Here is a 22,753-nt window from a genome sequence, read left to right on the forward strand (position 1 = left end):
TTACCTTCAAAATGGCTGTACTAACTTGGTCACTTGCTTTTCCATATGAATTTTAACATCAGGTTGTCAAAATCAAAGGAGAGAAAAGGTAAGAATTAGACTGGAATTCCATTGAATTTATGTTTTAATTTGAAGAGAATATCTATTGATGTTGAGTCTTTCCAAATATGGACAAGCTATATTTCAATGATATTTTAAAATTTTTCCTTGAAGGTCTCACACCATTTTTGTTAGAATTATTCTGTAGGTAACTTTTAGTTTCTGTTCTATTATGAATGGGATATATATATATATATTATATTATATTATATTATATTATATTATATTATATTATATTAATTATTTTCTAGTTAGTGTTAAAAATGCCAATGATTTTTTAAAAACTGAGTTCAGTAACCTGGCTGAATCTTTTTTTCCCCAAACTTCAAAGATCTCTGAATGTTTTATTGGCCTCCTGTCCCCCACAAGGGCAGCCCTACTTCTGCTGCCTTAACTCCTTAGAACTTTTGTGTCATTGATCTCAGACATCACTTTGCTGTCCACAATCCTGGGGGTGGTGGTCTTTTGGATGGATTTCATGGAGTTGCTGTCCAGGGCATCACCAAGATTGAAGTCCTGCCCTTTTTCCAGCAGGTGGTGGTAGGTGGTGATCTCAGCCTCCAGCTTGACTGTGATGCTCAGCAGGGCCTCATACTCCTGGGACTGGCGCTGCCCCGCTGCCCAGGTCTGGGCCAGCTCTGACTCCAGGTGCAGCAGGATCCCGTTGATCTGTTCCATCTGCATGGCATAATGTGCCTCCACCTCCCTCAGGCTGTTCTCCAAGCTGGCCTTCAGATTTCTCATAGAGTCCAGGTCGATCTCCAAGGACTGGACTGTAGGTCTCAGCTCTGTGAGTGTCATCTCGGCAGCTCCTATCTCAGTAGTCTCCTCAGTCTGCTGGGACCAATACACGTCCAGCTCCTCTCGGTTCTTCCAGGCCAGCTTATCATACTGGGCCCGGATGTCCACCATGATCTTGCTGAGGTCCTGAGACTTGGGGGCATCCAACTCCAGGGTCAACCCAGAACTGGCAATCTGGTTTTCTAGACCATTTACTTCCTTCTCATGGCTCTTCTTCATGAAGAGCAGTTCCTTCTTGAAAGCCTCAATCTCCATCCATCTCTAGCTGTAGCCGAGTGATACTGGTGTCATCGAATGACCTTTTGGAGCCCACTGATGTCACTCTCCACAGACTGGCTCATGGCCAGCTCTAATACTTGACTCTGAAGTCATCAGCAGCAAGATGGGCATTGTCAATCTGCAGAATGATGTGGGCCTGTCCACAGAACTTGCAAAGATCTGAGTCCTCAAGTTCTTGATGGTCTTGAAGTAATGCCCCCAGTCTCTGACCTGCAGGCCCTTCTCCTCCAGATGTTCCCGGATTTTGCTCTCCAGTCTCTAATTATCAGCCTCCAGGCAGGAGGCTAGGTGGTCATTCAGGCATTACACAGTCTCCTTCTCAGTCCAGATAACCCCTATGCCCCCCAGGTCCCTGGCCATCCCTGTGGCTAGGCCCCTGAACCCCCAGCTGCCACAGACACTGGTGGAGCAGAGCATTGGAGACCGGGGGAGCCTGAGTCCCCCGTGCCTGCGTATGTTCTGGCTGCACTGCCGGCTGGCTGGTACCACTGGCTGGGCAACCACATGGATCCCTGGTGGAGAGGCTGGAGCAGGTGCTGAAGCTCATGTTGTTCAGGGAGGAAGGAGAGAGGCCAAGACTCAGGTTCGGGCTGAGGTGGCTACATTTTTATTTGTTTTATAGTTTGTAGATTTTCTTTTCTTTGTCATTATAACATCAATAGATAAAGAGAATTTTGTGTTTTCCTTTCTAATTCTTAATTTCATTTCCTTTTCTTATTGCACTGGTGAGGATCTCTGGTTAATATTTATTAGAAATAGTGTTAGAAGGCATTCTTATCTTATTCATGACTTGAATAAGATACACTTCTCAAGTTTCACCATATATTATGATGTTTCCTGCAGATTTTTGGATGCCCTTTAACATATTAAATAATTTCCTTCTATTCCTCATTTGCTAAGAGTCTCAAAAATCATACTTGGAAACTCAATTGTATCAAATACAGATGATCATATGACTTTTCTCTTTTAATCTATTAATTCAGTATGCTAAAGAGTAATTTTTCTGACTTTGAATCATACTTGAATTCTTGATTTTTAAAAACTTGCCACTGGATTTGATCAGTTAGTATTTTATTTAGAATATTTTCATCTATCTTTATGTGTAGAGTAACAGTTTTCTTTTCCTCTATTATTCTTCCAACATTTTGAAACTGAGATTACCTTCAAAAAATGAGTTGTATAACTTTTCTTCTTTTGTTTTTATTCTCTGAAACATCGGTTTTCATGTTTTTTCATAAACCAAGGATTTTGTTTCTTAAAAGTTTAGTGAAAGCTGCCTGTAAAAATATTTATGACTGATGGTTTTTGAGGGAAGAGACTTTCTCATTTACTTTGATTATCATTTGATCTTTTTACTAGTATCCTAGTTTGTATTTTTAGTTTACTATCCTTTTTCTATGTTTCTTTTATCTTCTCAATTCTTGCCATAGCTTAACTTTTCATACTTTTCCATTTTTTCTCAGTAAATTCTGATTCTATTCTTTTAGTGATGATCCCTTCATTTATTAATACCTGTATGTTTATTAAGTCCAAACTATAAATTTTTCAACAGTCTAAAGTTAGACAGTATTCCAAGAACTTAGCATACTCTAACTACTCCTAAGAGATTCTCTTCCCACCACTCCAACTTGTACAATTTGGTTTTACCTTTTTTAAACACACAAAAATTAGTTTTTAAATCAGAATTGATAGCTAATTGAATTTTTTTACATATTTAAAATTTTTTTCTCTTCTGAAAACAGGGCCCTCAAATTCCTTGACATTTCTTCCCTGGAGCACTGGGGATCTACACACCCCTTCAATCTTGGTAGACTTGTGGCTGCTTTGGCCAATAAAGTATGGAGGAAGTCACACTGTTTAACTTCTGAGATTGGGTCATAAAAGGCAATGCAGTCTTCCCCTTAGAATGCTCACATGTAGAGCCCTGAGCTCACCATGTGAGAAGTTTACCTGTTCAGAGGCCACCAAGCTGTGAGGAAACTAAGCCTCGTGGAAGGGCCACTTGAAGGCACCTTGCTCTGCAGCCCTAGTTGTCAAGTCATGCCAGCTCAGGCACCAGGCATGGGAGTGAAGAAGCCACCTGATGATTCCAGCCTCCAGCTGTTGATTCATGACCAGCCTTTGAGACTTCCCATCCGAGGCCCCAGATATCACAGAGCAGAGAAAAGCTGTCCCTGCTGTGCCCTGTCCAAATTCTTGACCCACAGAACCCATAAGCATAACAAAATGATTATTTTAAGCCACTAAGGTTTGGGGTAATTTGTTAAGACAGAAAAACTAACTAGAACATTGTTGTTTCTTGTATTCTAGACTTTAGCTGTGGCTTTATTTTTCTTCTTGCTGAAATGCATCCTTTAGTAGTTTTTTTTTTTTAAGTGAAGTTTTATGGGTTCCAAATTCTCTTAGTCTATGTATAACTGAATGTCTTTACTTGGCCCTCTTTTTTTTCAGCTGAGCCATCCTGATACCTGTTGGCAGCTCAGCGGCAGCTCAGCTTGGGCCGGGATTCCAACCAGTGACCCTGTTGCTCAGAGCTCAAACTCTTGAGCAAGCTCTTAACCAACTGAGCCACTCGGCCGGCCCTTGGCCCTCACTCTTGAATAATAGTTGACAGTTCTTTGTTTTCAACACTTAAAAGATATTATTCCACTGTTTTCTGGCATCTCTTATTACTCATGATAGCCTAATTATTGTTCTTTTGTCTCATAGCTTTAAATTTTTTTTTGATCCATCAATATGGATATTTAAAAAAAACATCAATGAGGGAGCAGCCAAGTGGCTCAGTTGGTTAAGAGTTAGCTTAAGAGCGTGAGCTCTGAGCAACAGGGCCGCCAGTTGGTTTGATTCCGACATGGGCCAGTGATGCTGCGCCTGAGCTGAGCTGCTGCTGAGCTGCCAACAGGTGGCAGGATGGCTCAGCTGGTGAGAGCACGTGCTCCTAACAACAAGACTGCTTGTTTGATGGTGGGCTACGCCCGCCCACAACTAAGACTGAACTCGGCACCTTGAACTGAGCTGCCACCCAGATGACTCAGTGGATAGAGCTCGCGCTCTTAACAACGAGGCTGCTGGTTCAACTCCCGCATGGGATGGTGGCTACACCCACCTGCAACTAAGATTGTAACACAGCACCTTGAGCTTAAGAGGCCACGAGCTGCTGATGGGCAGCCAGATGGCGACAGGCACCCTCCAGAACGAAGATTGAAGAACAACTTGGCTGGTCCCCTCCCCCAATTCCCCAACACTGCTCCCCTCTCCCAATTAAAACAAAACAAAACAAAACAAACAACAACAACAACAACAACAACAAAACATCAATGAGGATTAAACAAATTTGTCTAGCCTTTTTGTGCCACGCATGTGAGCCCAGGGTATTTGTCTTAATTGTGATCGCTGAGAAAGCATGGGTTTTGTGGTCAGATCGATTTGATTTTGAAAGGAGCTCCACCACTTGCCATATTAATCTTGGGCAAGAAAATTCTCCAAGCTCCCTTTCCACCTCTGTAAAATGGTACCTGTTAGTATCTGCCTTGCAGAGTTAATGTGAGAGTTGAATGGTAATATGCGCTTCCTAAATATTTGTTATAGTGATTATTATTATCTTGCTTAGCTTCACGTTGTACTTCGGCTTCCGCATCTGTTGAGGGCAGTAAGAGGGGACCTCGCAGGTGGTTGTGAGGATTAAATTCGCAAGTGCCTAATATTATATCTATACTAGGCCCTCAATAGATGTTACTTTGTTTTTATTATTAGCATCCAGCTGGCAAAAGATGAGGCAGTGACAGTGTGGCATAGCAGAAGCTCTAGCATGGGAAAGATTCCAGAAGAAGCTCAGCTCCATTTGCTACATGTCCATGGGCAAGTTCCCTCTCCTCTCTGGGTCTCTGCTTCCTCTCCTGCCTACAGGGAAAGCAATTCCCGCCTCCTTGTGCTTGGCAGGGTCCTGAGTGACGCTTCTGATGTCAGTATCCTGCAATTTAGCAGGATCTCGGGAATAGAGGCATGCCAGGACATCAGAGCATAGAGAAGCAGTGTGCAGGGCTCAATCATGGCCACTTGGTTTGGCAGCCGCTCCCTGACAGAACCACTCCATGTGGCCTCCCCGGCCCTGCCTGAGTGAGTGAACTTTGATGATAGGTCATAAAACAAGTGCATAACAATGTGAAAATTTGGGGAATGATATCCAATCCTGTCCCCTTAGCTGTCAAATGCAGGGCTGCTTTCAAACCGTTTTGTGCCAAAGGATTTCTGGGAACCACTGTTGCCTTCCAGATGTCCTTATAGTGAAATAAGGGGCAACCAGTGAACACCCAGAGTGAAAGGGCAAAAGCACCTGCACTGGCCAGGGATCCAGATATCCTGTGAACTGAAATCAGCGCAGTCAAGTGGAAATATGGGGTTTTTACATTTAAAAAAATAAAACCTCCAATTTCCTCCGCTCTCCTAGGCCTGAAAGTTCATTGCCTGCTAGCCTACCTTTGCTAACTTAATTTTGCTAGAAACTGCTCCTCGCAGCAAAGAAAGAAAGTCTGGCTACTTTAGTTCACAGCATAGGTTCTGCCAGTGAAAGGGAACTGGGAGAAAAGAATGAAAAGGAATTAAGGAGAAGAAAAGAGTCAACTACCTTTGAAAGAGGCTGTTTTGGGAAGAGGTGATAGAGTCCCCCACGGGATCACTGCCATATTCCACACGATCATTGTACTGGTCAGCCTGCTAAGCTGACACGCAAACCCTGCACCATTCACAGCGACGGGAATCGTGTGGGAGTTATAAGATATATAGAGCTGGCCCCTGCGTCTCGGGGAGGGAGCCAGTGAACAGAGGGCTTTTTCCTAATTAGCTGTTTTTATACAGGGAACACATGACCCAAACACAACCACCAACTGTGTCTTTGACATATACAGGCAGAAAGGGGGAGCTGGGCTTTTGTCCGCCGCAAATTCTTTCAACTTGCCTGTCACCCCAAGCCACAAAACTCAACAATGAGTCATATGAGCAAGACCATTTCAGATAGTTTGCTAACTGGACTTGGAAACAGGTATTATGGGTCAAAAAATACTGTAAAAGTAAAACTGGGTTACTATCTCTTGCCTTTTCTAAAAGTTTATTGACCATTTTCGCCATTTGCCCAAGTTTCCAGTGTATCCATAACTGCATGTAGCTCAAAAAACAAAACAAAACAAAACAAAAAATCCCACACATTTTAAGGAACAATATTTCTCAGGAATAAATTCAACCCATTCATAGACCCCTAATTGTTCTACTGTCGAAACCACCTTTATTAGATTGACTGTTAACTTGGTAAAAACAAATGAATTTCAAAGAATATTATAAAGTGAATACCTTTCCCTGTCTAATGGGTTCTTAATAAAATACCTAGTTAGTTTAAGAATCAGCAAACTGAAGAAATGTTTGCTTTGTGGATGTGTATATATGTGTGTGATATTGTTGATTCTCTGATTTTGAAACAATGAAAAAAATCTCAACTATTTTTCAACCATCTGTTTAACTGAAAGCAGTAATGCACGAATGATTTTCCCAGAGCCAGAGGTAACATGTGCTAACACTAACTACGCTGAACTGGAAGTCATCAAAATGCCACGCCTGATGGCACTGCCCAGGTAGCAGTCACCAGAGCATTTCCATATACTGCTCAGAGAGAATTTCCATCTGTAGCCATGGCGCAGGCAGGTTCAGAGACCTTCCCAACGCTGAGATGAAAGAAATCGACCACAAAATGTTTCTCCAATTGGGTAAACACAGTCTTTCATGGACAGAGTTGTTTAGAAAAAATAGTGCCTTCTTTGTTTCACCACATAATCACTTGGTTGTATAGCACAACTGGAAAACGGTGACAACACCATAAAAAGCTACACGGAAAAGTGTCAAATTAAACCCAGAGCAAAACCCAGAGCTGATTGGCTTAATTGGTGATAATGAGAAACAAAACCACATCTCTACTTGCAAAGTAAAATAGAGAACTGAAGCAATTACCCAAAAAATTTACCAACAGCCCTTTGCTGAAATGCCTAGAAAATTGAGGCCAAAGTATTGGGAGATTTCAAATGTCTGGATAATGCCTTCAAGTCCCACCTCACTTTGCTAATGATGACGTGGACTCGATGCATACTCTACTTTTTCTGATAAAAATCAGAAAATGGTGTCCTACAGTGTAGCATAGCTTTCACCCCAAGTGGGTGACTATTAGGTTCCTGCCCACAGAGACTGTTATAACCACCTCTGGGCAGAGAGTTCAAGTCCCAGCACACAGGAAAACAGTATAGATGGGGACTTGGGGTAGGAAGTGAAGCAAACCCAAGGGGTCAGTAAAACAAAAGGAACATGAATTCAAAAGCCCTTTTCTAGGGCTCAGACTGGGGCACATTTTTAAAGAAAGCTTTACAGTCCAACCACTGCTAGGATGCCAATCAAGCCATTTGCAAATGTTCAAACTCAGAGGCCTCTTCACGTGCCCAGGCTAGGGAAGTGAACGCTATGAAATTCTGCAAAATAGTCCAGTGGAAGCAGCAATTTCTGGGGACATCTGGCAAACGAGGAGTACAGCCACTGCTATTTAGTCCTCTCTGAACTCAAATACTATCCGTGTGCTAACTTCGCATTTTCAGATTTGTATACTTCACTTGCAGCATGCAGTGTCATCTTTCTCTCTTAAAGTTCTAACACTATTGTGTCCCCCCAGAACAGACACATTTCGGGGCAATATCATTGTGGCCTCAAAGACAGCAAGTTAAGATGGTGGCTGACTTCGAGAGGTGACCTTGATACACATTGCTCAGAGAACAAGTGCTTGGATGTGGGGAGGGCTGGGTGGCCTTACCAAAGCTGGGGGCACTGTGCAGGGTCATGTCCCGGATCACCCTTGTGCCGAAGCAGGACCACATCAAGAGGAACTGCTGGGCCACTTTCTTCAGGGACCCTTGTCTCTTGGCAGCCACCTATGGGAAAGTGAACGGCTTTAACAGCGGTTAGGAAGTGACCTCTCCATTTATTACCGTCTTTGAAAAGTGACAGCAAGGTTTATGTAAGCTCTACAAGTTCAGAGTATGGAGCAATGGTTTTCAACTTTTTGTTTTTAGCAGCAAACATACACTTTAAACAAATGAAATATTTTGTCAAGGCCCTTATATGCATAACAGATAAAAGAGATGCTGACCAGGCTGGATCAGGGCAGGGAGACTCAGGGCGCTGCCTCCTGCAACCCCTCCCCCTCTCCGCCCCCACCCCCACCCTGAGGGGGACAGGCCTATCCTCAGAACCCCAGGGCCCCGTGGCTGCTCCGGAACGTTCAGGGAGCTCACGGCGGGGCTCTGTACCACTGTGTGTCACAAAGGCCAGTGATGGGCTGCAGTACCCAGGGCTGCGCCTCCCACTGAGCTTACCAACCTTCACAACACACCGGTCCACCATGGTGTCCAGCCACTCGATGTAGGACTCAATGGGAGACTGCTCCTCCAGGAGGTGGTCAAACTCCTGATACACTGTCAAACAAAGGGAACCCCACACATCACTGCACTTGTGTTTAAACAGAGACACGTCTTAAAGGAACAAAGGAATAAAACTGAGTAAAATAAAACTCCAAAGTCTCAGCAGGGCATTTAAGACTTCAGAAAATATGCCCCACATTACCTTTGCAAATTCATCGTCTATGCCTGTGAACACTTTAAACCCTGGCCACCTCATATTACTTGCCATTCCCCCAAATCCTGTTTTCTCAGGCACTTCCCTCGGCTTGGACTGTTTGGTTCTTCGTGGCCCAGCTGCAATGACCCCTCTGTGAAATCCTTTCTACCCTCCCTAGTCCTCTTGCCAGCAAACTGATCACGCCTCCTCTATTCTTTCATAGCACTTTATTTTCTGCATTCTACTTTCATTATCTCATGACACTGTTATAGTTAGGGGTGGGGAGTGAGGTAGGGGTGTGTGTGTGTGTGTGTGTGTGTGTGTGTGTGTGTGTGTGTGTGTNAATGAATCTGCCAACAGTATTTTGCGAACTACTTTGAAATTCAGGAAAACTCAATTTCAGGAAATGAGTAGGTGAGTCCATAGCTCGGAAGGGCCGTGCACTGTTTCCTCTTGCGCCCCTCTCACAATTATCTCCCTTCTCTATACAAAACTACCTCGAGGTGGCCTCGGCCAGGCCAAGCCCTGCTGTTCCCAGCCCCTTTGGTCTTGACCCCGTGGGACAGTGGGATGAGGCGCAGAGATCTGTCACCTTCTGATGCGAGCCTGGGGGATGGGAGCTCTGTGCTTAATAACCTGTGTGTCTCTCGTACCAGAGAAGAAACAGGCCCAGACCTAGGGATGGTGCTGCAGCCCCTGGGCCTGTAAGAGCTTTAACCCCAGGGATTTACAGTGTATATTTTTCATATAAACGCATTCTGAAGCAGTCTAGAGTCTAGTTTTCTGTCTTTACTTTTTATATAACTATAATGATTAAAACAAATATAAATAATTGAGATGGAGGAAAAGGGAAACCATACCTTATGAGTCGGTAGTTTACTGGTGTGTGTGTGTGTGTGTGTGTGTGTGTGTGTGTGTGTGTGTGTCCCTGCCAGTTCTCTGCCTGATATCTTTATTAGCTGGTGCATTACCTGCGATGCAGTTGTTATCCAGTGCACGCTGGCACGTGTGAACAGATAGGCATTGCCGCTGTCTGCCCTGTGCATGGGCACATTTGATCATTCAAATGTTTCCGAACCACAACTACATTGGCAAGCAGACTCTCGGTGCTCAGTTAAGTAGCACTGAGTACTACTTAAATAGTAGATGCTTAATAAATATTTGTGGAATGAAGGAAACTATCTCTGTGCCCTCAGATTCCACATTAGTAAAAGGCAGATGATCGCACCACTTTATAACCTGTCTTCACTTACAAGTCAGATAACTGAGTCGGGAAGTACTTTGTAATCAGTAAATCACGATGGGAAACAAACATAGCTGTGGTGACCTCCAATTTGAAACATCTCCTTTCATTACACTTTTTTTTGTGTGCTTTTGTATGTGGAGCTCAACAAATCAAGTCACAATTCAAGATCCATACATTTCTGTAGTTTTCATTTGAGCAGTTTTTTTTTTCCTCCCATTTCACTGGACCAGCCAATTTTCCCTATTTTATACTCAGTTGATAACTGCTACGAGAGGTCAGCTTTCAGCACTAGAAAGTCAGGACACTTTAAAAGTCCATTTAGGGAGCAGCCAGTTAGCTCAGGGGGTTAGAGTACAGACTCCCAAGGTTGCCGGTTCGATTCCCACATGGGCCAGTGAGCTGCACCCTCCACAACTAGACTGAAAACAACAACTTGACTTGGAGCTGATGGGTCCTGGAAAACCACACAGTTCCCCAATAAAGTTAAAAAAAAAAGTCCATTTATAATAGTTGGTCTGCCTCGTTTTACAGGTGAGGAAGCTTTGCCTTAAAGAGATTCAATGGCCCACTCAAAATCAGAGGGTGAGTTAGTGACAGAGCAGGGACTGGAACCCTACCTAGTCTCTGAATTTCTTGTTGGTGTTCGTTTACTCTTTATAACACTGTCTGTGTATCTGAGCTATTGTGATTCAACTGATGACAATGACAACGGTGGTGGCAATGAAAGTGCTGACTGCTAACATGTATCCAGTGCTTGCCAGGTGCCAGGCACTCTTTTAAAGACGTCACATGGACACACTTGTTTAACCTTAGACAACCTCTAGAATGTGAATGTCATGAGGCCAGCACCTAGACCAGTGCTTGATACACAGGAGTTGCTCAAGTGTTTGTTGAATTAATCCATGAACAACCCAAGGAGGTAGGTACCATTTTACAAATGAGGAAACTGAGGCACTAAGAACTGAGTAACTTTCTAAAGGTTTCACAGCTAGTGAATGGCACAGGCAACTTAAAACCCAGCCTGACTCGAGTGCTTGCCTCCTAACCACTTCACTGCACTGGCACTATTTAATCCCTTCGCATTACCCCCATTGTACAGATCTGGAAGCCAAGTCACAGTGCGCGAGAGCCAGGGTTTGAATCAAGGTCTGCAGGGCATTCCAGCCCCACGTTCTTACCACAGTACCACCTACTCATTCTCATCAGCATGCCTGAGTCCCAACTGCACAGTGTAAGGTGGGCAGAACATTCCCCGCCAGGATCTACAGCACAGGTGTGACGGTGATCCCCTAAAGCAAGAACCTGCAGACTGGGCAGCTGGCTGTAAGGAAAGGAGGGTGCAGCGCACAGTTGCCCCTGACCCTGCTCAAAATGATCTCTGGTTCAGTTCACTGTGTGCAGGGACTCACTTCCCAGCTGTCTGGGAGGTGCAGGGACGGCACCTGTGTGCCAGGCCATCTGCGCTCAGGTTTGGCACCCTTCCTCCATCCCCCTCTCCCTGGCACTGCCTCACATAGCGGGTCCTCTTTGGTAAGATGCAACACATGTGTAAATTACTTGGTCACCTTCCAATAGCCATTAGCTTTAAGTTCCAGATGGGAAGGGCAGTGTCCATCTTATTCACTGCTCTTTGCCCGGCGTCTAACATAGTGCCTGACCCAGGACAGTAAGATCCAGCTGGGTTGAACTGAACAGCAGGTAAAAGAGGTGCTGACCTGGCGGAATCAGCGGAGGGAGACGCATAGTGTGTCCAGAAGAAAGATACAATCACAGCCTGAAAGGGCACCATTCTGCCCTACGGCGCTTGAAGAGAAAGCCCCGAGAGGCTCTTTCGTGGGGAGGTAGCTGTGACCCCCATGGTGTTCCAGCAAAGGCTCAGAGCCTGGTCCCTAAAGCAAGCGAGGGTGGTTATAGTTCACCCTATGAGTCAGGGTTGCCTTTTCCTCCCTCATGAAAGGTATTGTGGGAGAAGAGCACGGAGGCTAATGCTGCTCAGAATGGTTGGCAGAACCAGGAAGTCGGACGCTCTCCGTTTCCACTCATCTGATGGGTCCTGCACAGGCATTACAGGCACCTCCTCCATGCCTGGCCGGTATGAGGCCCTGGGGACACGGCCATCGGCCATCGGAGGCACAGCCAGTGCTGTCAGTGCTCACTCGCCATGCTTTTCACTGGCTTTCCAGCAGGGAGTAGGCAAAACCAGAAGAGCAAGCATGACTGCAAGAACTCGGAAAGATCCAGGAACCTCTGAAACGTGCCCACATCTCATTATTTTTGCTTCCTCTGCAAAGTGACAGCACTAGAGCATGGTGGTGACACTGAGACCAGACTTGGGGTAAGGCTCACCGGCTCTCTGAGACTGAGTTTTCTCATCTGTAAAGGCTCTTCCTCACGGGAGTCGATGTGGAGATTAAATAACATCATACATGCGGTGGGTTTGACATGGGACCTGGCACAGACTAGGCAGTCTATATGCTGAAATATTATTTTAGAGACGATCTCTAAAATTCTTAACAGAGGAAAGCAGGCTAGGGGCTGCACAGAGAGAGAAACAGGATCCTGATAGGAGCTCTGGGGTTGATGAGAAAAGAAACTCCATGGAAGGTCCACATGGTCCAGCGTTTCAGCTGCTCCACTTGCTTTTGAAAAGGGTTTTGAACTGGGAAAGAAGTCTCTAGTAGGAACATCTTAGGGAACACTGTTTGTTGATAAACGCCATATGCTGAGACAGGCTGGAGAAAGCTCTTCCTCAAGACAACAGTGTAGACGGCATGTACTGGAAATCGGAGGGGCCGGGGGCTCCCAGGAGAAAAGGCCTCTCTTCTCGGGGGCACAGCCGCTCTGTAGCCTCCTGAACAACGTCACTATTAGAATCTTGGGCCTCATCCTGTTCAGAAGGTGAGGGCGCGGCAGCTGCCATATCCCCCACCTCCAGATACTCTCAGCACCAGCGTTTCTGAGAGCTGATGGAAGGAGAGCTGACCCCCTTCCCACCCTCGTGCTCTCTTTCCCCCAGAGGCATGAGAAAGGAAGGCTGAGCAGAGTAAGGAAGAAGCCAACGACCCTGGTCCAGGGTCCCCGGGCTGTGCGGGCATTTGAGAAATAGCATAGATGTGCTAACGATGGGTGTTCTCTGGCCCGCTCATGTCCTCTGCGACTAGAACAACCTGACTGCATCAGGACAATACTTGGAGCAGTATTTCTGCAGTCTTTGTCCATGGGGACATGAATATATGTTCACAGAAGTATTATAAATCACCCTCCATCCCCTTCTCAAACATTTAATGTAATCCAAAGGTTCACCGTTCAATGGGTGGGTTGACTCATGTGACCCTCATTGAAAAACCAGCAGCTTATCCAGCTGACTCCAGGCTGACATACACTGAGAGAGCGACAAGCTTTTATTCTCTATTTTTTATGCCACCTAGGGAACCGTGCCTGGCATTGAAGGTCACATGTGAGGATTTCTGCATGACACTGTGCTGCCCAGTAGCACCAGGAACCAATTTCCCCCCAAATCTTGACACGTGTCCTCTTAAATCAATTAGCGAACGCATCTGGGACAACCCATTTAACAGGAACAATGAAAGGGAGAGGATCCTAGGGGGGAGGACAGGGTGGGAATGCCACTGAAATATTTCCCGAGACACTTTTTCTTTCTTTTAAAAAAAAATCAAATAGAAAACCGCCCCCAGTGGAACATCTTACACTGAATGATGAGTTTCCGGTGCTCATCGCGAGAGTCCTCCATGGTGTAGAGGGTTTGCTTGGTGATGCTGTTGAGGTCCACATTCCTCCAGTCTTCCAGCATTTGGAAGGTGATGTCTGCACTGTGGATCACTGTTCGGGACGCCTGCAATCCAATCCAATCAACTCATTAGCTCATGGGTTGTTGGGTTAAAACCCCTTTGCTTCGTTTAAGCCTTTTTAATGAATCTGCCAACAGTCTTTTGCGAACTACTTTGAAATTCAGGAAAACTCAATTTCAGGAAATGAGTAGGTGAGTCCATAGCTCGGAAGGGCCGTGCACTGTTTCCTCTTGCGCCCCTCTCACAATTATCTCCCTTCTCTATACAAAACTACCTCGAGGTGGCCTCGGCCAGGCCAAGCCCTGCTGTTCCCAGCCCCTTTGGTCTTGACCCCGTGGGACAGTGGGATGAGGCGCAGAGATCTGTCACCTTCTGATGCGAGCCTGGGGGATGGGAGCTCTGTGCTTAATAACCTGTGTGTCTCTCGTACCAGAGAAGAAACAGGCCCAGACCTAGGGATGGTGCTGCAGCCCCTGGGCCTGTAAGAGCTTTAACCCCAGGGATTTACAGTGTATATTTTTCATATAAACGCATTCTGAAGCAGTCTAGAGTCTAGTTTTCTGTCTTTACTTTTTATATAACTATAATGATTAAAACAAATATAAATAATTGAGATGGAGGAAAAGGGAAACCATACCTTATGAGTCGGTAGTTTACTGGTGTGTGTGTGTGTGTGTGTGTGTGTGTGTGTGTGTGTAAGTATTTAAGCTGTGGTTTCCTCAGCAAACCCTCATTAGAACTTAAATTTGCAGGTTGGAACAACACTTGGAATAAAAATACTTGGAACCACCAACTTAGAAGAATACTGAAGAAAGCAAAGAAAAAACTTGGTGGCATAAAGCTTGGCATTCTATTAATTTTGCACCTTAAGGAAAGGACTCTAAGTCTGCCCATTAGCATTATTAAAATATTAATTAATTATTTCCTTTACTTATGTTTTCAAATAAGTCTTTAATAAATGGGGAAAAAGAGGTTTCAAATACACATGGACATGATATGTCTCCTAGTGCTTGTGAATTTCCAGGCAAAGGTAAATACTGACAAATCCTTTTACACCCAGACTGTCTCAGACCAAGTAAAATCTTACTTAAATCATTGTTAGAACTCTTTGAAGGACACAGAAGCCTAGGATATACCAGTACGTGAGTTGGTTTCGTCTCTCATGATAATGAAAACAACTGAATGTAAAGGTCTGGGGTTCTGGTCACATCCTGGCCTTGCTGCTGACCAGCTGATTGACACGGGCCAGGCGAGTAGATTGACCTCCGTTTCCCGAGCTATAAAGTGGAGCTGTTACAGCACCTAGTACCCTTTACAGAGGGATGCTGCTGAGGATTTCTTGAGAAATTGCTTGAAAAGTGCCTAGTTCAGGGAGTAAGAGCGCAATGAAGGAGGCTACTGTCCCTCAGGTCGTTCTCTCTGCAGTGACTGCACTGACACCGCAGGGCCTTTGCACATGGTGTCCCAGCCGGCTGGAACACCCTTCTCTCACCCTGCTCCGCCCTGGCAACCCGTCCATCAGGTATGTTTCAACTTCAGTGTCACTCCCACGGAGAGGCACTCTCTAACCACGTCATCTAAATAGGACCTAAATGCCCTGCTATTCTCTATTTACACGTATCACTTTTTATTATTTTTTGGTTTACTTTTTTTTCTGCTGAGGGCAAATACCACTAAGCATGCCTAGTGTCTGGCACGCAGTAGGCATTCAAAAGATTTTGGGGAATAAGTGACTGAGATGTGAATGCTGAGCTGCTTGCTTAATGTACCTGGAAGGGCCTGGATATTAAGATCTTGGGTTTAGGGCTGGCCAAGTGACACGTTGGTTAAGAGCTGGCTTGGGACGTCAGAAGGCCCCAGTTCGGATCCCACATAAGAGGGACAGTGACACTGCCCTCTACAGCTAAGATGCTGAACAACAGCTCAACCTGGAGCTGGGCTGCCCTGAGTCACCGGAGACTGCCCAGGCTGCAGTCCCTGTGGCAGTGGGTTGCCATGGGCTACTGTGTGTAGCCAGCAGCCAGCAGCCAGCATGAGCAGCCGCAGTGAGCGGCCGTCCAAAAGGACAGCAACTTGTCTGTTCCCCTTCCCCCAGTTCCCCAATAAAAATCTTTAAAAAAAAAAAAGATCTTGGGTTTAGGTGTCTGGGGGTGAGATTTTGGCTGGGCGCTGTGTAGTCTGACCCTCCTTGTGTGTGTTTAGGAAAGCTCCCTGGGATGCTAAGATGTTCCACGGTGTTTCATCCCAGCACTAACCCAGTTCTCTGGCTGATCCAGGGATGTGTCTGATAGCTGCCTAGTGAAAATGAAAAGGTAGCATTTGCTGATTAAATTACATACTGTGTGTGGGGGAAGAGGAGTGGGAGTGTGTGTGTGTATCTCTCTGTGTGTGTCTGTGTGAAAAAGAGAGAGAGAGAGAGAGAGAGAGAGAGAGAGAGAGCGAGCGAGAGAGCGAGCGAGCGTGCAGGTACTTGTAGGCAGGGGTGTCAATGCTTTTACCTGCACGTGCATTATGGGGTCAAAAGTCTTTCTAAACTGTCTAGAGCCCCAGCGGGAGGCACCAAAACCATTTCTAGTTCCCTGATATGACCCGAGACCGGCTCTTCGAGCTGGGGACATACGCGAGTGAGGTGGTCCAGGTGTAAGAGGAAGTGGGGTGATGAGGACAGTGCCTGATGGAGAGATGCTCAGGCCACCCGGGTGATTACTGCCCTGGGGAAAAGTAGCTCTGGGTTGCCGGCTCTTCACATTTTTTCTCATTAGAAAAGGTGGTGTTTAGCTATCATCTACCAGTTTCAACTGTTAGTGATTAAGTAAAAAAAAAAAAAATTTGAACATATACAAATCAAACAAAACTAAGCCCGCACATCTGAGGGCCAGATTTGACCTGTGGCCAACCGGTTTGCCCCTTCTGCTTTAAAGTCATTAATGTTTTAATGAATGCTAATGGGCAGACTTAGAGTGCCTTCCTTAAGATGCAAAATTAATAGAAATGCCAAGGTTTATGCCATCAAGTGATAGCTGTGGAGTTATAGTGGGCCCTTCTACTTTTTCCTGGAAATACTTTTTTTTTTTTTTTTAGCTGAGCCATCCTGCTACCTGTTGGCAGCTCAGCGCCTGCTCAGCTCGGGCTGGACTCGAACCGCTGTTGCTCAGAGCTCAAACTCTTGAGTGAGCTCTTAACCAACTGAGCCACTCGGCTGGCCCCTTGGAAATACTTTTGTTATTTTTGAATTTTGTATATTAACCACATGTCATTTTTGTGCTACATACAACAGAAATCTGGAAAAACAAAATTGGGTAACTAATGTACTTCGTGGCTTTGAACTCTTTTGGATGACACAAACAACTCATCCTCTTTATCTGTGTGAAGCACGGATCTCAGCGTTCACAGTGGTGCGGGTGGGGCGATATTGTGTCCCCAGGCTACATCTGGCAGTGTCTGTAAGACATTCCTGATTGTCACAATCCAGGTGGTGCTTGGGGGATGGGAGTACTCCTGGCATCTAGTGTGTAGAGGCCAGGGATGCTACTAAACATCTATAGTGCACAGAATAGCTCACAACAAGGAAGAATTATCCAGCTCAAAATGTGGCTGAGAAACCTGGATTCATTTAAGGGAAACACACACTTGTAGACCTAGACCATATCTGAAAGCGGAAGGGCCCAGTAACGTCAGCAGTTGCTTTGCATGCTTGTTCAAACTATTTAGTGATTGGCTAATGTGTTTTCTCCTCATCTGTAGAAATTAAAGATAATAGTGAGAGTGTGCTGTTACACAGCCACACCCGACAGGTCCTCTGGGGGGTGGTTTTGTGGACTTGCCCTCATTTGCAAGGACTCAGCAGTAGTTAGAACATGTAACACAGGACACATACCTGGCAGAGGTGATTTAGTGACGTTTGCCGTCTCAGAATTTGGGAAAACCTTCTGGATACTGCAAGAAGGAAAGAGTGAGTGTGAAATATCTGTAGGCTTTATGGTCCTGCTTTGGGTTTTCCAGGGGCAGGTTTCAAAAAGCAGTTTTTATTTGCCAAAATTCCTTTCACCATCCTACCCCATTTTAGGAGCCCGCTGGCAAAACCCTGCATTTGAGTCTCTGGTCTTCCATTCGGACAACTGTTTCCTAAAATGGCGATATTTGGGGTACATATTTCAAAGTCACGTGTACGCCACACTGGGCAGATGTGAGAAAGTGTGGTGTCAATCAACCATGAGTAAAAGCAATTATTTACTTGTCTTTCATTTTGCTAATTGCAAGCTCAATCACTTCTCCCCATAAATAGCTGCAGGAATCAAGTGGGAGCTTTGAAGAAGGCCCTTTATCAAGTAGCCTGTCTGAGAGGAAGGCCTGATCCAGCCCCAGTGGTGGTGGTCTCAGGGCCGCTCGGAGGAGGGAACCCTGGGCTGCACCTTGAACGAGGCTTTGCACTCATAATTTGTCAATTTAATCAAATGAACTCCTCGACCTATTTGTGTGTTTTGGTGATGGATCCTGTTTTCTAGGCTAACAGAATCGGCTGATGATGTGAAGTGGGGTGATCTTGTATCTGTGAATTTCGAAGCAGACACGCCACGTGCCTGTCCAAGGTCTTCATTCTCACCGAGTTGTTGGGAGTGACCTGTGTTTCCACTCCCTGCATGTTCTTGGGGTGCGCCCCAAGGCTCCCTGGGAAGGGCAGGTGTCTCCATCCAGGCACCCACAGGTGGAAGGTCAGGAAAGCTCCTCGCTGCCACCTTTCAACAGGTTTGTTTGGTCAGCAGAATTAAAACGGGTGTGGGCATTCCTCTCATTAATTTCTGAACTGGTCAAGAAACGGTCAGAAACGTCCCTGGGATTATTGTAATTTGTACTCAGAGCCAGCTTGGTTTGAAAAACAGGGCGTGGGGTGGAGGAAAGGGGGGGCGGGGCTGCGGGGGGACAGATGAACTTCTAATTTTCCAGGCCGATCAATCGTTAATCCGTCTCCTTAATTACTTTTTCTTTAACTTTGTGATGTGGAATTTAGTGCTCGTGAAAAGAAAAGAACTGAGAGCCGTGAAATAAAGCGGGCTTTATCAATAGGTGATGGGCACCACAGGCGGCCTCAGAGCGGCTGAAAGGGCCCCCTTCGCCTGTGGAGAGAGAGTAATTTGATCTCCTTCATTTTCCTCGCGGGCACGATTTCGGGCAAGAATGGCAAGCTGTATTCCAACGGGGCTTTAAGAGACATATATCTTACAACTTTGTTTTGCTTAAAAATCATTTCATCTTTGTTTAATAAATAGCACGCGAGTCTTCCCACAAGTACAGACACATGGAGACAGAGAAAGAGGGCCAGCTTTCTCACTCAAAACTAATGCTGGGGAATGAACGGTGATGCTCAGTGCAGAGAAGTCCCACTCCCAGTCCCTTTATGAGAAATATTAATTTGGCTTTCTCATTAGGCAGGGAATTAAATACGGGAAGCCCCAAAGCTGTTTTCTGTCTCCTGCTACCACTATTTTGTGGGCAGAAGCTTTGGGGAAATCTGGGTTTGGGGGTCAGACAGACTGGAGTTTGACTCCTGGTCCCTAATTACCAGCTGTGTGGCTGTGTGGCTTTGGGGAAATTTCTTTGCCTTTCGGAGCCTCATCTGTAAAAGAGGGATACTGTTTCTGACATCTCCGAGGTGACATGGGGATTAAATGAGACAGGGAGTATGGGGGAGATGAGCAGAAACTTTGGGGTCGACAGACAGACCTGGGAGCACATGACCTGCCTCTGCCACTTGCTACCTCTCTAAGCCTACTTCCTTTCCTAGAAAAACAGGTGTGCCACCTGTAATGAACACTTTGTGAGGATTAAATAAGTTAATGCATGGAAAAGCGCTCGGCATAATACTTGGCGCTTTATAGGAACAAACAATAAATGGTAGCTATTGTTGTTCTTTGATTAACAACCCATGTAAGATGTTTGGCACTAAAATGTTCTCCTTTTCCCTCTGCCCTCAGACTCAGTACTCACATTCAAACTTGATGTTTCGCAAATTTTCTGGGAGGTCGTGGAGAGCCACTTTCAGCCACTCGTCCAGCTGCTTGGCAAACTTTCGGATCACCTGAGTTAAGCTAGAAAGAGAAATGACACTTTCAAGCGCCTCGTGCGTTACCCAGTCCTTCCAATAGGCCCTACAGGGTTTTATTTCCCCTAATCATGTTTTGGCTGCAACCAACAGATGCCACTCATAGCAGCGACTTGGGAGATAGGGCTGACAGCTGGAGCCTTGTGGAGAGCTGGTGGGTCTGAGAAGGGCACGAATAGAATGTACTCTGGTGCCAGTGCTGGTCAACAGGAAGACACGGCACGCACCAGTGTGGGGACAAACCCACGGCAAGGCTTGGTGGCATCTAGAACACTGTCTCTGAGCAAAACACCATCCTTCGTGGGTTTTGAAGAGCTCTGGTGAGGGGTGAAGACAGTGGGCACCGATTTGTAATTGGCCTCTTCCCCTCATGCTGTCCTGCCTTGTCCGAGCCCCCCAGCTGGACAGGAACCCTGAGAGCACACCACTAGGCCTGCCCACCCAGCCTGGGCCCAGCCTCACCAAACTGCCTCTCGAGTGCCACAAACGGGAAAGCAACAGTGTATTTTTAAACTGGCAATCAACCCTGACATGGTTCTTGAAACCGTATCAGATTTGGAAAGTCAAGGACCATTTGGGGGCAGCAGGTGGGAGGGGGCTGGGGGGGTGAAAGGTTGTGGGGGGCAATAGGTTATAACACGAGATGGGAATTTGGAGTTGAGAAGATACTGAGCCATTTACAGGGGGTCACCATCAAAACCATCTGCTCATAGCCCTAGGTTTCGTGTCGTCCCTGAAGTCCTCCTCCGTCAGCCTGCCACAGCCACAGGGACCTCTCTCCATGTTGACACCCACAGCACCCTGGCCTGCCACCAACACTGCCGACCCTGCCCTGGATCAGTCTCCCACTGACTCTCCTGTCAGGCCACGATCGCCAACTCCTACCTCGCTGGGCAACCCTCCCGTGTTTCTCTGCTCACACACTCTCCCCTATTCCATGACAAATTCCGTCCTTCTCCATGACCCTCACACCTCCAATTCCCCAGCTCCCCCTTCTGCACCAGCAAGCAGGTGGCATCACCTCCTACTTCTCAGGTAAAACAGCTGTAAAGGAAGAGCTTCAGCAGCATTCTGCTACCCGCCCTGCTCATCTCCCCCCACTTCCTGGATAGAAGCAAGGAGCCAACCCCCTATCGCATCCCCTCCTGCCTTCTCAGGAACCTTCCGCGCCCCTTCTTCTGCAGATTCCACCTTTTCCTCCCTCCTGGATCATTCCCCTCATCATTTTAATCCATTCGAGACTGGCTCGCCTGAAAAAGCAACACCCTCTTATTTCCTCACTCCTCAAGCTACCACCCCCCCCCTTCTTCCACTTTACAGACAAACTTCTTCAGAGAGTTGTCTAACCTCTCCGTCTCCTTTCCTTCGCCTCCCATTCGCTCCTGACCTCATTCCTGTCCTTCCATCTGAGCAGCTGTCACCTAAGCAGGAACCTCCATCCAGGACACAAACCCCATGGACTCGTTTTGGTTCTCATCTCGCCTGACATCTTGGAAGCATTTGGCTCTGTTAGCCCTTCCTCCTTCTGGAAACATTTGTTTTCCTTGGCATGTGTGACCCCTCCGTCTGCTGGCTCCTCCTCCTCAGTCTCGAAGCTCAGCCCCTTCTACCTGGCCATCACGTCTCCCAGTCCTGGGCCCTCTCTCATCACTCTTCCTTCCTCCCTTTTCTTTTCTTCCTTCCTTCCTTCTTTTCTTCCTTCCATGTCCACAGCTTCAGTCGCCACCTGAACTCACTTTGACATTTCTGGAGCAGAGGTCTTCAGAACTCCTGACCAACTGCATATAGAACATTCAGGCTGTTCTGCTCGGGTGTCAAGTGAGCAGGTGAGGAGCTGGCCTCCTGGTCACCTGGTCTTCGAGATGCCGCCCAGCCCACTCCTCCTTCCTGCATCGTCAGACGATACTGACCATCGCGCCGCTTCTTGATCTACTCTCCTTTGATGGTGGCCACCCTGCGGCCTGACCTTCTCTCTGCTGACTGATCCTCATCTCCATCCTCGGCTCTCCCTCCTCCATCTCACTCCCCAGGCTGGCATTCCCAGGGTCCGCCCTGCACTCCTGCACACACACCTTCTCCTCCCTTTTGTGCAGATGGCTCCCACATCTATGGGTCCAGCTTCAGCCCTCCTCCTGCGTCTCCAGTTCTCACTTGTAACTCCCTGCATGACCTCCAACAGTGATGCGGTACAACAGCAACAGCTGCGTTAACAGCAGCTGTCTTTTAATGATGCAAGGTGACAAGCACTAAACACTTCACACATACGAGTATTATCTTACTTAACCCTCACTAACAAGTAGGTCCTATGGTTAGTCCTGGTAGAGAGGTGAGAAACCAAGGCTCGGAGAAGTTATTTTATTTGTCCAAGGAGATGCAGCGAGTAAGTGGAAGAGGCAATTCAAGCCCAGGTCTGGCTGGCTGCAGAGCCTGGGCTCACGCTGTTATTTTACTGCAGCCGCAGATGATGAATATCCCCACTCCCATTGCGCATGCTCCTTTAGATGCCCTGTGACTCCTTGTCGCCAGACCAGGGCCTTCTGCTGTGTTTCTGTCAGGGTCATTGCTATGGCTTCAGTACCTCAGTCTTCTCTTTGCTTTGTTGATATCATCCTCCCTGTCCAGCCTTCCCCAACCCCCACCAGCATGCTTTCCTATTTCTGCTACACCAATCATCATAAACCACCACTGTGCCAAGATCACTTAGGAGGTCACAAGAGATAAAAAGCCCAAGTTTGAGGATGATCTACCTTTCTTATAAATAAGAGTGTATGATGGGGC

The 22,753-nt window shown here is 46.5% G+C and overlaps 1 protein-coding gene and 1 pseudogene across 1 annotated transcript in view; both read right to left on the reverse strand.

Moving 5' to 3' along the window:
* RFX4 (regulatory factor X4) overlaps positions 1-22,753 on the reverse strand; it is a 162,590-nt gene that overhangs the window by 30,780 nt on the left and 109,057 nt on the right. Inside the window, exons 7-12 of the mRNA XM_019642582.1 lie at positions 22,554-22,674; positions 19,861-19,961; positions 17,753-17,811; positions 13,775-13,919; positions 8,584-8,678; positions 8,018-8,135 (exon numbers count right to left, since the gene is read on the reverse strand). Coding sequence (XP_019498127.1) covers positions 8,018-8,135; positions 8,584-8,678; positions 13,775-13,919; positions 17,753-17,811; positions 19,861-19,961; positions 22,554-22,674 — 639 coding nt within the window. The remainder of the gene's footprint in view (positions 1-8,017; positions 8,136-8,583; positions 8,679-13,774; positions 13,920-17,752; positions 17,812-19,860; positions 19,962-22,553; positions 22,675-22,753) is intronic.
* Positions 490-1,685, reverse strand: LOC109382818 (keratin, type I cytoskeletal 18 pseudogene; annotated as a pseudogene).

This window comes from Hipposideros armiger, unplaced genomic scaffold (genome assembly GCF_001890085.2).
Source record: "Hipposideros armiger isolate ML-2016 unplaced genomic scaffold, ASM189008v1 scaffold_71, whole genome shotgun sequence".
In the NCBI taxonomy this organism is placed as follows: Eukaryota; Metazoa; Chordata; class Mammalia; order Chiroptera; family Hipposideridae; genus Hipposideros; species Hipposideros armiger.